This window comes from Typopeltis vanoorti, chromosome 5 (genome assembly GCF_054136105.1).
Source record: "Typopeltis vanoorti isolate ZY-2024b chromosome 5, IOZ_Tvanoo_1.0, whole genome shotgun sequence".
Lineage (NCBI taxonomy): Eukaryota > Metazoa > Arthropoda > Arachnida > Uropygi > Thelyphonidae > Typopeltis > Typopeltis vanoorti.
This window is the reverse complement of record NC_143553.1, coordinates 86,320,465-86,335,892: the sequence shown is the minus strand read 5'-3', so window position 1 is coordinate 86,335,892 and position 15,428 is coordinate 86,320,465. Positions and strand designations below refer to the sequence as shown.

The following is a 15,428-nucleotide window of genomic DNA, read 5'->3' as shown; positions in this document are numbered from 1 at the left end:
TGGCGAGATTCAAATCCGCAGTCTTTTAGCTGGACAGTGGATAAGCTAACGACTCAGCCAACCAGGTCAGCATATAGGAAAATCAATCATGTGGTCTTCACCTGGAGATCAATAGACACTGAATTTTCTGTTAAGAAGGAAGTATATGTGAAATTACAAAGCAGGTGATGATGATGATGATGATGATAAACTGATTAGAACTGTGACATAACATAGGAATTTGGAGGGAGGAGATGCTAGCAGCGCATGGGAGATGATCATGAGGTTTAATTAAAGCAGTATCAGACCATATGATAAGAGTTAGGAGGATCAGGAGGATAAATCAGGTAGGTTTAGATGAATGAATAGCATCATTAAGCAGGAGCTGTAGAAAAAGAAAAGGTTGTGGAGGGAATATAACGAAAACAGTGATCAGCCAACCATGAGCAGTACAAGACACAGGCAAGAAGGGTAACCTGTATGGTAAGGAAGGCCAAAGCTAATTATGAGAGGAAAGAAGCTGATGAGGTTAAAAGAAATCTCAGAGTTATTTCATTATGTGGCAAGGAAAGAATGACTATGAAAGGATGATTTTAACAGTGCTGATGGTAGGGAAATTACAGAAGCAAACAAAATAGTTGAGTTACAGAGTGATCATTTTTTAAGGTTGTACCAGCACATCTACCGGAAAGTAAAGATACCTGCAGTGCTAGATGTGACAGTAACTAATGGAAAAATAGATATAGATGAATTAAAGGTGCTTAGGATGTTGCAGAACCATGATGCAAAAACAGTCATGATATTAGATGGAATATCAGCCTATGTACTACAAAATGTGCTAAGAGTACTGGCAGCTTCTTTAACCATGTTAAAGAAGTTCAGGGGAAGGTGCCAAGAGAGTGAAAAGCAGACAAAATAGTTCTGTTACATAAAGGGGAGGGGGGTTATAAGACAGAGGTAACAAAATACAGACCAATCAGCATCTCATGTAGTGGTTAAGGTACTTGGAATTTGGTAAAAGAGGAGAATTTCAGGAATGGGTAGACAAGAATTGTAATATACTGGAAAGCAAGGTTCTCTGAAGAATAGATATGGACTTAATAATCTGCTTTCTTTTTTATAATAAAGTGATTATTAAGTTGGATAAAAGAAATGGCTATATCATGATATTGCTAGACTCTGTCAAGGCATTTGACAGGATCCCACATGGAACTTTGTTACATAAACTGGAACAAATGGGAATGGACATCATGCCAAAGTCATGGATAAACGGATGGCTGATGGACAGATATCAAAAAAGTAGTATATGTGTGAGAACTGAATTCAGAAAAAGACTAGCAGCATATGTAGGACACAGTATACTTTGTCCTCTGTGGTTTAATTTTTGCCACCAAGACAGCGAGTTGAAGTTTAGGGAGCACATTTGCAAGGTGGCCAAAACAGAACATCAGTTTATGTGGTTGTAGAACACACTGAGGAACAGTGACAGAGAGATTGTTATTCTGCATTATTGCCTGGATTCTATGGATATGAAGAAGTCTGAAGAAGATCCAGAGGCAAGTGACCAAGACTGTTTAAGGTTTATGGAATGCTCCCTATGGGAATAGATTGAAAGTCTGTAGGCTTCAAAAACTTATTCAGAGGCAACAGGATTGACAGTGAAGACTTTTTTGTCAATATGTGGAAGGATGGGTAAGAACAAGGGATCACCCCTGAAAATTGTATGAGTATGGATATCAGTGAATGAGTTCAAGGCGAGATATGAGACAGGCAAACTGGCCTTCAGCACACAATTTACAGACAAAAAATACTAGTGGTGGTGGTGGGATTGGTAGATGGCATTGGTGTAGATAATGATGATGATGATAGTAGTGGTAGTTCAGTGTAGTTGGTGGATAGAGATGGAGAGTTGTTGAGTAGGTGCCTTCCCTGAGTCTTTGAACTCCTTGGAGGTGTCACAAAATAATAATAATGATGATAGGCATCATGAGAACAATGGTTAGAGGGATTTACCATGATGACTCGATAGAGATGCTGATAATAATAATAATTTTTTCTACGGAGTTAACTATGTAATAATATATAAGTACTGTTTTGTAATATTTATAGTATCATATTATAGACTGATATACAATACCTAAAAATTATTACTGGCAATGATTTATTATCTTACCTTCGGCATTTCAAAAACAGACTCGCCATATGGTTTAAAACTGTGACCAAGTACCATGCAAGGAATAAAAACTGCTACTGCTAATCGTATAGTAGTTGACAACATCCTAAAAAATTCATTAAAGTATATAGAAATATATAGGTAAGAATTTATCAAGATTCAATAATAATGACCACATTTTTATGTACAACATATGCAATTTACAAATCATTTGTGATTGAATTGTATCTTTAATATCATTAATTGAATAACATAATGACGGAATATGAAACAAGCAGGTGCATTATATGATTTACTGAAAAATTAAGCAACAAAATATTTTGTTCTAAAAATAAACAATAATCAGCAAAGCATGAACAAGCAACTGAAATGGGGAAGAATACAAGGTACACTGATCAGGGTTAACTGACAAAGGCAAGTGCTGAGAGCTAAAAAGGCAAAATCAGACAATTAAACATTTATAATGCTATTTTTGATATTTACTAATTACTAGAATCTGCCTCAGCCTTAAGAAACTACCCAAACCTCAACAAGTTTGGTTGCATGAAACTGCCCCAAATTTGGGAAGTACTCATCCTCTGAACTTCAGTCCAACAGCGAAGACTACCCATTAACTCATCGGGGGGTGAACACTATTTAGAATTATAGGCTCAACTGTGGTTGCCATGCTTCAGCCTCCTCATTTACCCACTGTTAATACCTGCATGCACATAAAATTCCTGATAATGGCAATTTGACTTTGCTGAAATATTGGAAATATTAATTAAATTCATTATAATTAATTTACATTGTAATTTCCTTAAAAAGTGATCAGCAGCCAACCTATAAGCCTTTCTACTACAATGATGTTATATTCTTGAATAAATCCAATATAAGTTTGCACAACTTCTTAACTACCGCAACAAATTTAGCATGAATATCAACAATTTCAAAGACAAAAACTATGAAAATAGGCAGAAAAATGGAAAACATCAGCTGCATCCTGAATGGGAAACCTATGGAACAAATAAAACATTTCAGCTGTTTAGGCAACAAATTTTTAGTAAAGGTAGGATATTGTATATGAAAACAGACAACAGGGAAGTAAAACTAGTATAGTGGGGAGCAATGAATATATTTATATAGAATAGGAGGCAAATTAGTCACAATACTAAACTAGCCATATACAACACACACACACACACAGAGAGAGAGAGAGAGAGAGAGAGAGAGAGAGAGAGAGAGAGAGAGAGAGAGAGAGAGAGAGAGAGAGAGAGAGAGTGTTCAAATCAGTGGATATCACAAGCTGGGTTGAGCAAAACAGTTTATCAAAGACAACAGATAAGACGGTTCAGAAAAAAAAAAATAGAGGAATGAACAGATGGCACAAATGCCAGAATCATATTAAAAATGAAGTTATTAGAAAGGAACCTGATATTGTTAGTATTCAAGGAAGTGTGTGAACAGAGCTAATCTAAGGTGGTATGGGTACTTAGAATGGGAGAGGAAAAATTAGAAACAGGTATTTTTTTTTGCCAAAGAAGATGATCAAGGTGTAGGTGGAATGATGCAGTTAGCAGTACCTGAAAAGACTGAAATATTATTAATTATTATTATTAATACATAACACCTCCAGGGAGTCCAAAGACTCATCAGGGGAGAGCACCTACTCTACAACTCTCCATCTCTACTACCAATCGCAACTAATTTCATCATCTACACCAATGCCATCTACTGCTGATCACCACCACTAGTATTTTCACAGATAGTCACAAACATCCATGCCTGTTGTGGGATTTCTAAACCAAAGCCTTTTGGCTGGAGAGCAGATACACTAACCACTCGAGCAACCAGGCCAGCTGATATAAAATCAGACTATCAGAATCTTGATAGATAGATAACAAGCTAATTTGGAGGAAAATTGTCAATAGGAAGTTAGTAATAATGAGAGCTTTCATACTCATCTCATCGTCATTATACCCTCTTTTGCCTTACAGTGTCGAGGGTTTATTAATCATCAGACCTCAAACCGTTCAAATAAGATGGTCAAGCCCTACCCCCGGTGTATCCTATGTCCTGCAGTGTTAAGTTCTCAAGGCCAGTTGAAACTGGCCTTGAGAACTGGTTTTTCCCCAGTCTCAACTGGGGAAAAACCCTACTGTCCATGCCCAAGACCGGCTATCTTGGCTTATGGCTGAGGAAGATCCTTCAGTTCCTCACGTCACTGATGGGAATCGAACCTAGGACACTCCTTCCCCAGGCATATGGTTGCGAAGCACGCAGCCAGTAGGCTAACTGTGAGGACTGCTTTTCATACTGTATTATCATATTCATATGTGACTACTACTACTACTCACAAAAGATTGCAAACCTATTATGCATTAACACCATGAGTGGGCTAAGGATTTTTTTCCCTTTTTTTGTATTTTTATTTATTTTTTTATATAGTCCAGAAACCATACTCTAGAGACCAATGGCACTTTTTCAAGCCATTTCAAACTTCCAATAAGCAGAGCGGAGGTTTCACAGTGGACAATGAAATTTATCTCTCACCTATAATCACAAACATCTATGCTAGACAGCATTCAAACTGCAACTTGGAGGAGCAGATATGCTAACCACTTGGCCAACCAGACTAACAATATCAGTATTTCGTTATCATCATCATCACATCTCCACTCAATCAAAAAGACTTATTGCAGGAGGCAAAGTTCACTGAACCGTGCCTTAAGCTCATTTACCATCTCAGCACTCATCACTTTCTCAGGCAATGCATTCCATCAAACACCACTCTCCATGCAAAAAACCTACTCCTCATTCCCCTGCCTAAGCCTTCTTTATACAGCATCTACTCTTTTCTCATATTCTATGAAAAACCTCTTCCACACTGATCTGGTAAAAACCACTTACCAAATTTTATATCTGAATCATATCTTAACTTTCTTCTACTTCTACTATTCACTAGAGTCTGCAAACTGAATTTCTTCAATATTCTTTCTTCATACCCAACATTCCAGTAACTATCTTAGTTCTGGACCCATTCCAATAGATCTTCATTTTTTTTTTTACTCAGACTAGTTTTAACATGGAAATAGGGGGATTAGGAGTGGACAGGAAAACAAGGGGAGCAGAGACATATTGCAAAAAAGGGTAGATTCTAGAAGCAGTCATGAATATGTGAATATAGGGGGGGGGGTAGTCAACTAAGAAATGGAATGGCCTAGGATGCAAGAGAGACAACTGAAATGGGAGAAAAATATGGGATAGATGATGATAGAGAAAAATGGCTAAGGGCATGCCTAGAGAAGTCACAGCTGAGAAGTGTTGAGTAAGACTAATTATAGACTCAGAAATTAATTACTTTCTGAGTACTTACTTTGTTTAGGAATGCCAAGGATATCAGAAATGGGGGGAAGCAAATCAGTGCACTGACTGAGATTCAAAAATTGCTAGAATAAATGAATTATATCCTAATGGGAATAGAAATGGAAGATATGCTTTCATTAGGAGAGGAAGGGAGACAAAGAGAGGGGAAATACTTACCAGAAAAGTTAAGTCAGCAAGTAGGTGGAGATGCAAAGGGAAAATGGTGGAAGTTAGATGTGAGGCAGTACAGCATGAGGAAGAGGTGGCCAAGATGAAATATTTAGCTCACTATTGCTATAATAGGCCTGGGAATGGGAGAGTGGTAACAAAGATTGAAAATGCAAATTGACCTAGCAATTAGACTGCAAACAGACATATGAGAAAGTAACTTGCTACTGGATTAATGTGTGAAGAAATATTTTATAGAATGAGAAGTGTGAGTAGGGAGAGAGGAGCAAGTTTCTCTCATGGAGAATAGCTGGTAATTGGAATGCATTATCTGAGAGTGGGTTATTTTAGAAACAGTGAATGAGTTTAAAACACAGTTTGATTGCCAAGCTATATGTATAGGAATAAGCCAAACTTTTGATTTCATGCAGTCAAATCTAATGAAAATTATAGAATTTATAATAATAATAAGGAGGTTCCAAGACTGCTGTTGCAAATTACCGACCAATCATCATATCAGGAGTCATTGTCAAGGTCTTGCAGAAGGTCGTAAAGAGAAAAATACCGGAATGGATAGATGAAAATGGGATACTGTATGGGGGACAGCATGGTTTTGTGAAGGGTAGATCATGCCTCAGTAACTTGCTCACGTTTTATAACACAGTGACGGTTGAACTGGATAAGGGTAACAATGATTCTACTGAACCTTGCTAAGGCCTTTGACAATACCACATGGAATTCTAATCAGTAAACTGCAGCATATGGGGATGGATATAGGGTTGGTGAGATGGATAGGAAGGTGGTTGATGGAGAGATATCAGAGATTAGTTTATTCAGAAGTACAGTCCAAGAGATGGCTAGTGACTGGTGGTGTGCTGCAGGGTTCTGCTCTTGGACCACTACTGTTTAATTTGTTCATTAACGATATAGGAAAGGATCTGAGAGGAAGTGTTCATTTCTTTGCTCATGATGCAAAGTTGGGTAGAGCAATAGTGAATGCACATGATGTCAAAATTTGCAGGATGATTTGGATAGTTTGGAGGACTGGGCTAAGGAGAATGGATATCAATTTAATGTGGCAAAATGCAAGGTTATGCATTTTGGGATGAAAAGATTAGCAGCAGTATACCACATTGGTAGAACTGTACTCCAGAAGATTAACAAGACCAGAGATTTGGGAGTGTTGGTGTACAGGGAGTTGAAGTTTAGGGGGCACACTGCAAAAGCAGCTAAATCAGCTCATCAAATCACTTAGTTATTGAAGAATACTTTGACGAGCAGAGACAAGCAAGTTATTGTTCCTCTGTATCGAGTATTGATAAGACCCCATCTTGACTACTGTGCCCAGATTTTGGCACCAGAGTTTCATCTTGATGGGGAAGAGGTTGAGAGGATGCAGAGGCAAGTGGTGAAGATGATAGCAGATCTATGGAATGAATCTTATGAGAGCAGGCTGAAGATTTGTGGGTTGCAGAAATTGGTTAATAGGCAAAAAAGGGGTGATATGATTGAGACATTCAAATTACCGAAAGGTTTCTATAAGATTAATTCAGAGGATATTTTTGAGAACACAACTGGTGGTGGGAGGACTAGGGCCATCCATGGAAACTGGGCAAGAGTGTGGTTAGCAAGGTTGTTAGAGCTAGGTTTTTTACTTGGAGAGAGTGGTGAATGAGTGGAATAAGCTGCCAGAGTCTGTTGTGGGTGCCATGACTGTGAATGAGTTCAAGGCAAGGTATGATAGATACTGTGTGAATGTTGAACAGTTGTTCTTAGCATGATGTTAGGGCCTCCATCGATGAGTTTAAGGACTCCTTGGAGTTTCCCATAATAATAATAATAATAAAACTGGGGAGAAAAACCCTGCAGTCCTCGCACAAGACCAGCTACCTTGGCTATGTCTGAGAAAGATCCTAAGCTCCTCATGTCAGTGACGGAAATTGAAGCATGGACACTCCTTTCCCAGGCATATGGTTGTGATTGTTTCCACCTCCTCCCCATTAAGAAGAAACTCTGGTGCCCAAATCTGCATACAATAGTCTAGATGGGGGTCTTATCAAGGCTCGATACAGAGGAATAATAACTTGCTTGTCAAAGTATTCTTCAGTAACCAAGTGATTTGATGAGCTGATTTAGCCAATTTTGCAATGTGCCCCCTAAACTTCAACTCCCTATCCACCAACACTCCCAAGTCCCTGGTCTCATCAATTTCCTGGAGTACAGTTCCACCAATGTGGTATTCTGCTGCTAATCTTTTCACCCCAAAATGCATAACCTTACATTTTGCCACATTAAATTGACATCTATTCTCCTTAGCCCAGTCCTCCAAACTATCCAAATCATCCTGCAAAATTTTGACATCCTGTGCATTCACTATTGCTCTACCCAACTTTGCATCATCAGCAAACAAGTGAACAGTTCCATTCAGATCCTTTCCTATATCGTTAATGAACAAATTAAACAGTAGTGGTCCAAGAACAGAACCCTGCAGCACACCACTAGTCATAGGCCATCTTTTGGACTCTACTCCTGAATAAACTACTCTCTGATATCTCTCCATCAACCACCCTCCTATCCATCTCACCAACCATATATGCTGCAGTTTACTGATTACAATTCCATGTGGTATCCTGTCAAAAGCCTTAGCAAGGTCCAGCAGAATCACTGTAAAGCCATCACCCTTATCAAGTTCAGCCATCACTGTGTTATAAAATGTGAGCAAGTTACTGAGGCATGATCTACCCTTCACAAAAACCATGCTGTTCCCCAATACAGTATCCCATTTTCACCTATCCATTTCTGTATTTTCCTCTTGACTACTTTCTCCAAGACCTTGACAACGACTCCTGATATGATGATCAGTTGGTAATTTACAAGAGCAGTCTTGTAACCTACTTTATGCACTGGAACTATTTTCCCCTCTTTCCACGGGTCTGGGTTAGTCCCGAGGGACTAACCCAGACCCGAGACTAAAATTAAACAAAATGGTCGAGGGCACTGATATTTCTTTAGCCGCTTCACATATGAGACGAGCTGGTATACCATCTAATCCCACAGATGTATTCACATTGAGGTTTTGTAATAGACTATTCACCTCCACTTCATTCACCATAATTCCCGTATAAACTGTTGGTTCCATCGTTCCTGCAATATCACCACCTGGATGATATAATCTTTCAAAAGTGCTCACTCAGTAATTCCACTATATCAACTGATTCGGTTACCTCCCTACCATCGGCATTCTTTAAAATCATTCTGTCATATACAATTTTTTTTTACTTGCCACATATCGAAAAAACGTTTTGGGATTCTCTTTAGCCTGCATGGCTAATTTTCTTTCATAATCCACTTTTGCTTTTTTTTTACCACACTCGTTACCCTTCTGGCCTGAACTTTATATCGTCCATGTGCCTGCAGGTCACCTTTTTTCCTTAAATTCCCTGCACAGTTGTTTCTTTTTATGCAGCTCAAGCTTAATGGTGTTATTCATCCATTTAACCTCTACTTGATTTACAATTCGGACTCTAGGAATACAGTCAGACATTGCCTCCTGCAAACACTCCCTAATCACCTCCCATGTACCATCAAAATCCAGCTGTTGCAGTTTTACATGCCATGGCACTGAACCAAGCAATCTCCTAAGCTTGTCATACTTACCAGTTTATATGGGATTTTTCCTCCAGCAAGCAGGCAAATTGGCCTTGAGAACATAATGCGTCTACAGACATAGGATATACTGGGAGGCATAGGCCAACCACCTTATCCTCGTATAATGGTTACGGCACCGTAAAGGTAAAAGAGGGATACATCTATGTATTATTTATTTAGATTTTCATTATAATTTTTATTCTTATACAGTGGAAGTAATATTTTATTGACTGGTGAGTTTCCTAATTTCTGTTTCGTCTTAAAATGGTATAAATATTCTTTCTTACTTTGATACTACAGTTTTACATGCCATGGCACTGAACCAATCAAACTCCTAAGCTTGTTATATTTACCAGCCTGATAATTCCACATGTACCCTGTCTTAATTGTAAATTCCACACCTTTAGCCACCTCCCAAGTCAAGACCTTATGATCACTCTCACCAATTGGTGGCAACGTGGTCATATTCATTACAGCCAAATTCTGAGATGCAATATAGTCACTCTCTACCCCTAGTATTTTCCATTACATACTGTCACAGATAGTTATTCCTTAACAACCGTATAAAATCCAATTCCTTCCTCCGATGTGTCCTCTCCTCCTTCCAATCAATGTTACCATAGTTGAAATCTCTCATAATAATTATCCTTCTTCCACTCATTTCTTCGATTTGCTTATGCATCTATCTCCACCATCTATTCCATCACCTGGTCTATAGCAGATATAATAATGAAGTAATTCAATTAGAATGTACAAAAACAAAAAAGATGTAACACGGTATGGTGATTCACTCATTAAATTTGTGCTTGATGACAGTTACTACTTCAAGCTTTGCAGGAGAAAAAATTAAGGATATAGCGAATCCAATCAGGAAACAGAAATGAAATGTAAAAGAGATGGTAGTGTTCATAGGAACAAATGATTTAAGTAGTGATAAATACAGCATGAAAGAAGATATGAAAGGATTGATGCATGAAGAGACAGAAACTGTTATATTACCAAGATATGAAAGTTCTGAGTTCAGAAGGAGGGCTTTTGGAGTGAGTCTGATTTTAGAAAAGACTTGCATACGAAGGACTGCACTTGAATAGATTTGCAACTAGAACCTGAAGAAATTATTTATCATGATGAAACCTAATTCACAGAGTCAGGGAAACTAGATAATGATGGTAGGAATGGTGAGTGAGTGCATGTGTAAGTTCAGCTAAGATATGCAAACATCATAACAATATGAAAGTTAATAATATGCCAAATTATAAGTCTGGTGAAAGGGTTGGATCTGCATGCTTTTGGTTTAGACTTTTTGAGTGCATGTGTGTGTGTATGGGGGAGACAAGAGACAGTGGCTCAACAGGACCGAGCAGATTATAGATGTAAGTAATACAAAAAAAACCAGAAGGAAAACTTTCATGCCTATACACACACACACACCAGAGGCATCCAGAAAAAAAAAATTGGGGGAGGGGGATAATTTGTTGCTTAAGATTGTAAGCATTAGTGAAATCTGGCTCCTCTCAGAGTCAAATATAGTAAATGGAATCGAGTGTAAAGGGCATAGCATTTTTTAGAAGGATAAGATAGGAGAGGAGTGTGTGTGTGTGTGTTGGGGGGGGGGGGTACCACTAATGATATCCGAAGATTTCAGTCCAGTTACAGTAGAAACTCATGAAAAATAATAACAGTAATAATGTAATGTTCCATACAGCAGTCAGTTCCAGGCCATCTGATCCTGATGCAAAGTGAGGCTACTAGGATGAAATATATGGTGAGTGTTGCTACAGACCAGGCAGTGCAATTGCTATGGACAATGAAATACATTTATGTCTAACTGCTGGTAGGAACAAATGATTTAAGTAGTGATAAATACAGCACGAAAGGATTGCTGCAAGAAGAGCTAGAAACTGTTAGTATATTACCAAGATATGAAAGTTTTGAGTTAAGGAGGGCTTTTGGAGTGAGTCAGATTATACATGGCAATGATGAGGAGGACCTTGGCATGCAGAAATAAAGAGATTATGGTTCTACTGTATTCATATTACTGTACACAGATTTTGTCACCTGCATTTAATAGGGATGAGGATGTATTTTAAACAATTCAGAGAAGATTGAGTAAAGGTGGCAAATGGTTTTCAGAATGTAGGGGATATGAAGACAGATTTAGGAAAATACTATGCAGAGCCTCATAAATAGGAGTAAGAGGGAGGAGAGAGATATATTAAAAACATACAATGGTATGGGTTATTATTAAGTTAATGCGAAAGAAATTTTTCAGAGAACGGGAGACAAGGTAGAACAAGAGGTCAACTTTGGAAAGTAATCTGTATAAGGAGAGTGTGAGTAAGGGAATAAGGAGCAAGTTCTGTGCATGGAAAATGGTCGATAATTAGGATGCACTGCCTGAGGGTGTGATGAATGAGGACATGCTGAATGATTTTAAGCATTGTTTGACTTTGTGTATGACTATATCTTCTGCAATGACTCTTTTGATTTCATGGAAATCTGGTGTTAATAATATATATTTTTGTTAGATTTATTATCTGAGTTGAAGTTATAGGAGCTAGATTAATGTAACAATTTTCATTACACAACAGACTGCTGATAATGCAACCAACAATATATTTGGTAAAAACAATGTACTGGGATGATTAACAACATCTTATGGAAATCAGTAATAAAAATATACTTCAGTTTTGCGGTATATAAGACAAAAATATTATAAATGGCAATCCTAAAAACTAAACTAATTTTGTGTTGCTGAGCAGGTTCACACATATTTTTTTTTTTGCTGCCAATCATTAATTTTATATTAGTCAACGAAACTGCTCTTACAAGATTAACAAAATTTCTATGAAATTTAACCTTATCCAAAACTGAAGAAATAAAGTGCTGTAACCTAAATAGAACTAATAATACTTGTTATAATAGTATAATTATTATTATTATTATTATTATAAAAACCTCCATGGAGTCAAAGACTCATCGTGGGAGGTCCACTGTTATACACACAGTTTATCATACTGTGCCTTAAATATATTCACTGTCTCTGCACACACCACACTCTCGGGCAAAGCATTCCAATCACTCACCACTCTCCATGCAAAAAACCTGCTCCTCACTCCCTTGCTCACACCCTCCTTATACAGCTTCCAGGAATGACCTCTTGTTCTCCTGTTATCCTCACCCATTCTGTGCAAAACCTCCCCAACGTTAATCTGGTAATAACCACTCAACAGCTTATATGTCTCAATCATATCCCCCCTCCTCCTTCTATCCACCAATTTCTGCAAATTGCATTTTGTCAATCTGTCTTCATACTCTACGTTCCAGAGACCAGAAACCACCTTAGTCAATCGCCTCTGAACTTTTTCCAACGCAATTTCATCTTTTTGAAAACCAGGTGACCAGATCTGTGCACAGTAATCAATATGTGGCATATAACCACATTTTGTAGTGATAAATCAACAAATAAGTAATTGGGAAATTATAATTTTTTTTCTGTGAATCAAGTAACAGATTCACCAAAAAAAAAAAAAAATCCAAAGAAATAAAATTACCAATCATATCTGATATTCAAGAATATTGTGAAAATACATGGAAATGAAATGCTTGTTTAATGACAACAAAAAAGTGATCATTAGGTTGAAACAGCTGACAAATATTCTTAGACTTGGAAATAATTTAACTTGGTATATTAACAAATAATATTTTAAATCTTTTCTTTATTCTACATAAGGCAATTAACTGAATTTATCACAGTAATTCCAATTAAAAATTGAATTCCACTTTCTTATCATAAAATATTAGAAGCTCATCATAAAAACTATCATGCTGTTAAATTTCAACACTGAACCTACCTTTTTACTGCCATTTTTGCTGTCCTGATGTTAAATGAGATCAGCAGTTGAGAAAGAGTACTGCAGATTAAATAGCTGAGGTCTCACTGATACTTAGATTATTTATCACGAAGAGCAAGTTCCAAAACTGAAAACAATACATTTATTGATAAGATATATTTATCAAAAAATAAGTGCTTATTTTTTCTAATAAATTTTCTAATAACAGTGTATACACTGTTATTAGAAAATTTTCATACCAGTTTGTATCACAAGAAATTCTCAAAACAAAAATAGTTATTCTTATTTTTGTTCATTTATTTCCTACACTGAATAAGTGCAGCTGAAATGAACAAAGTTCATTTAATATTCCTTGCTGCATGAGGTCTTTTATCTAATATATTATGTAATTATTATCTAATATATTAACAGAAATATATTATGTAATATATTTGAATTTGGTGATAACTTCACAATATGTAGTTGTTAATGAAGTGTTGACACTGAGGCCAGTTTGTGGGAGTGATCATGAGGTACTTGTTTGGGAAGTGATGAAACAAGAAAAGGTTACTACCAAAAATGGATACATGTGGAAGTATAAAGCATATGATTATAGGAAGCTCTGTAGTCAGTTAGCATAAGTACACTGGGTAGATGAGCTGAGCGGAAAAGATGTTGAAAATGCATGGAAACTCATAAGGCAGTATCTGACAAAAGCAATGTATGACTGCATACCGAGGGTTAAGCAAGTAAATAGAATGGGAGTGAAATGGATGAACAGCGAAATCAAGCAAGCTATGCTGGAAAAATAAATGGTATGGAAGAGGTACAAGACAGGTGGTGATCAGATCCATGAAGAGTATAAGGTGCAGGCTACAAAGGTGACAAGCATGGTAAAGAAACAAAAGGTGGAGTACGAGAGGAGATTGGCTGGTCAGACCAAGGTAAACTCAAGAAGATTATTCTGCTACATAGCAAGTAAGAGGAAGAATAATTATGGCAGAATAACACTGGTGGATAGTCATGGCAGCAGACTAACAGCTGCAAAGAATATAGTGAATTTACTGAACGAGCACTTTATCAGCATATATCATACTGGTATAAACTATCCGATACAATATATAGAAAAGAGGCAAGTATTAGGAGAATTGAAAGTGAAAGAAACAGAGGTGTATCAGATTGGTTGGGTTAGATGTCAATAAAGCTGTCGGAATGGATAACATATCACCATGTATGCTTAAGGAATGTGCACCACAGTTGGTTATGCCCTTAACCTAGTTATTTAATGAAAGTCTTGCAGCAGGTAGTTATTAAGGAGTGGAAAGAGGGCAAAATAGTACCACTCCATAAGCATGGTTCTAAGACAGAAGTCTCCAACTATAGGCCAGTCTGTATAACTGCAGTTGTGGTCAAGGTGGTGGAGAGATTGGTAAGGAATAGAATACAGAATTGGGTTGATGGACATAGCATTCTTTATGAAGATCAGCATGGATTTGTAAACCTGTTTCAGTAATTTACTTGTATTTCATGACAAGGTGAAGAGTATGTTAGATAAGGGAGAATCATATACAGTGATATTCTTAGACTTTACAAAAGAGGTTGATAGATTACCACATGATAAGTTGGTGCACAAGCTGCAGAGGATGAGAATAGACAGTATATTGGTTAGATGGATCAGAGATTGGCTCTCTGAATGATACCAGCACGTTGTGTATGATGAGTAATGTCTCAAAAAAAGAAGGGTAACCAGTGGCGTGCCCCATGGTTCTGTTCTTGGGCACCTGCTGTTTAACTTGTTTATAAATGATATATCACATGGGCTGGCTGGGGATCTTCAGTTATTTGCTGATGATGTGAAGTTGGGAAGAATTAAATTATAAGTAGCACTGCTGATGCTGAATCTCTTAAGGAAGATTTGAATAGACTTTTTTCTTGAACAAAAGAGTGGGGGTTGTAGTTTTAATATCAATAAGTGCAAGGTGTTGCATTTTGGAGTGCAGAAATATACGGCTCTGTACTATATTGATGGTGCCGTACTGCAGGAAGTGGATGAGATTAGAGATTTAGGAGTGATGGCTGACAGTAGACTGAAGTTTAGAAAGGTTGCAAAGGTCGCACATCGTAGTGCTGCTATGATAAGAAGTACTCTAACATGCAAGGATAAGAAAGTTGTTGCGCCACTGTATAAGGCATTAGTCCGACAACACCTGGACTATTGTGCTCAGATCTGGTCACCTGGTTTTCAATGATGTGATGTGGAGACATTGGAGAGGGTCCAGAGA

General features: G+C 37.4%; 1 protein-coding gene across 1 annotated transcript in view; it reads right to left on the bottom strand.

Moving 5' to 3' along the window:
* LOC150106614 (beta-hexosaminidase subunit alpha-like) overlaps positions 1 to 15,428 on the bottom strand; it is a 261,896-nt gene that overhangs the window by 212,332 nt on the left and 34,136 nt on the right. Inside the window, exons 2-3 of the mRNA XM_090393228.1 lie at positions 13,168 to 13,294; positions 2,153 to 2,258 (exon numbers count right to left, since the gene is read on the bottom strand). Coding sequence (XP_090249354.1) covers positions 2,153 to 2,258; positions 13,168 to 13,181 — 120 coding nt within the window. The 5' untranslated portion in view covers positions 13,182 to 13,294. The remainder of the gene's footprint in view (positions 1 to 2,152; positions 2,259 to 13,167; positions 13,295 to 15,428) is intronic.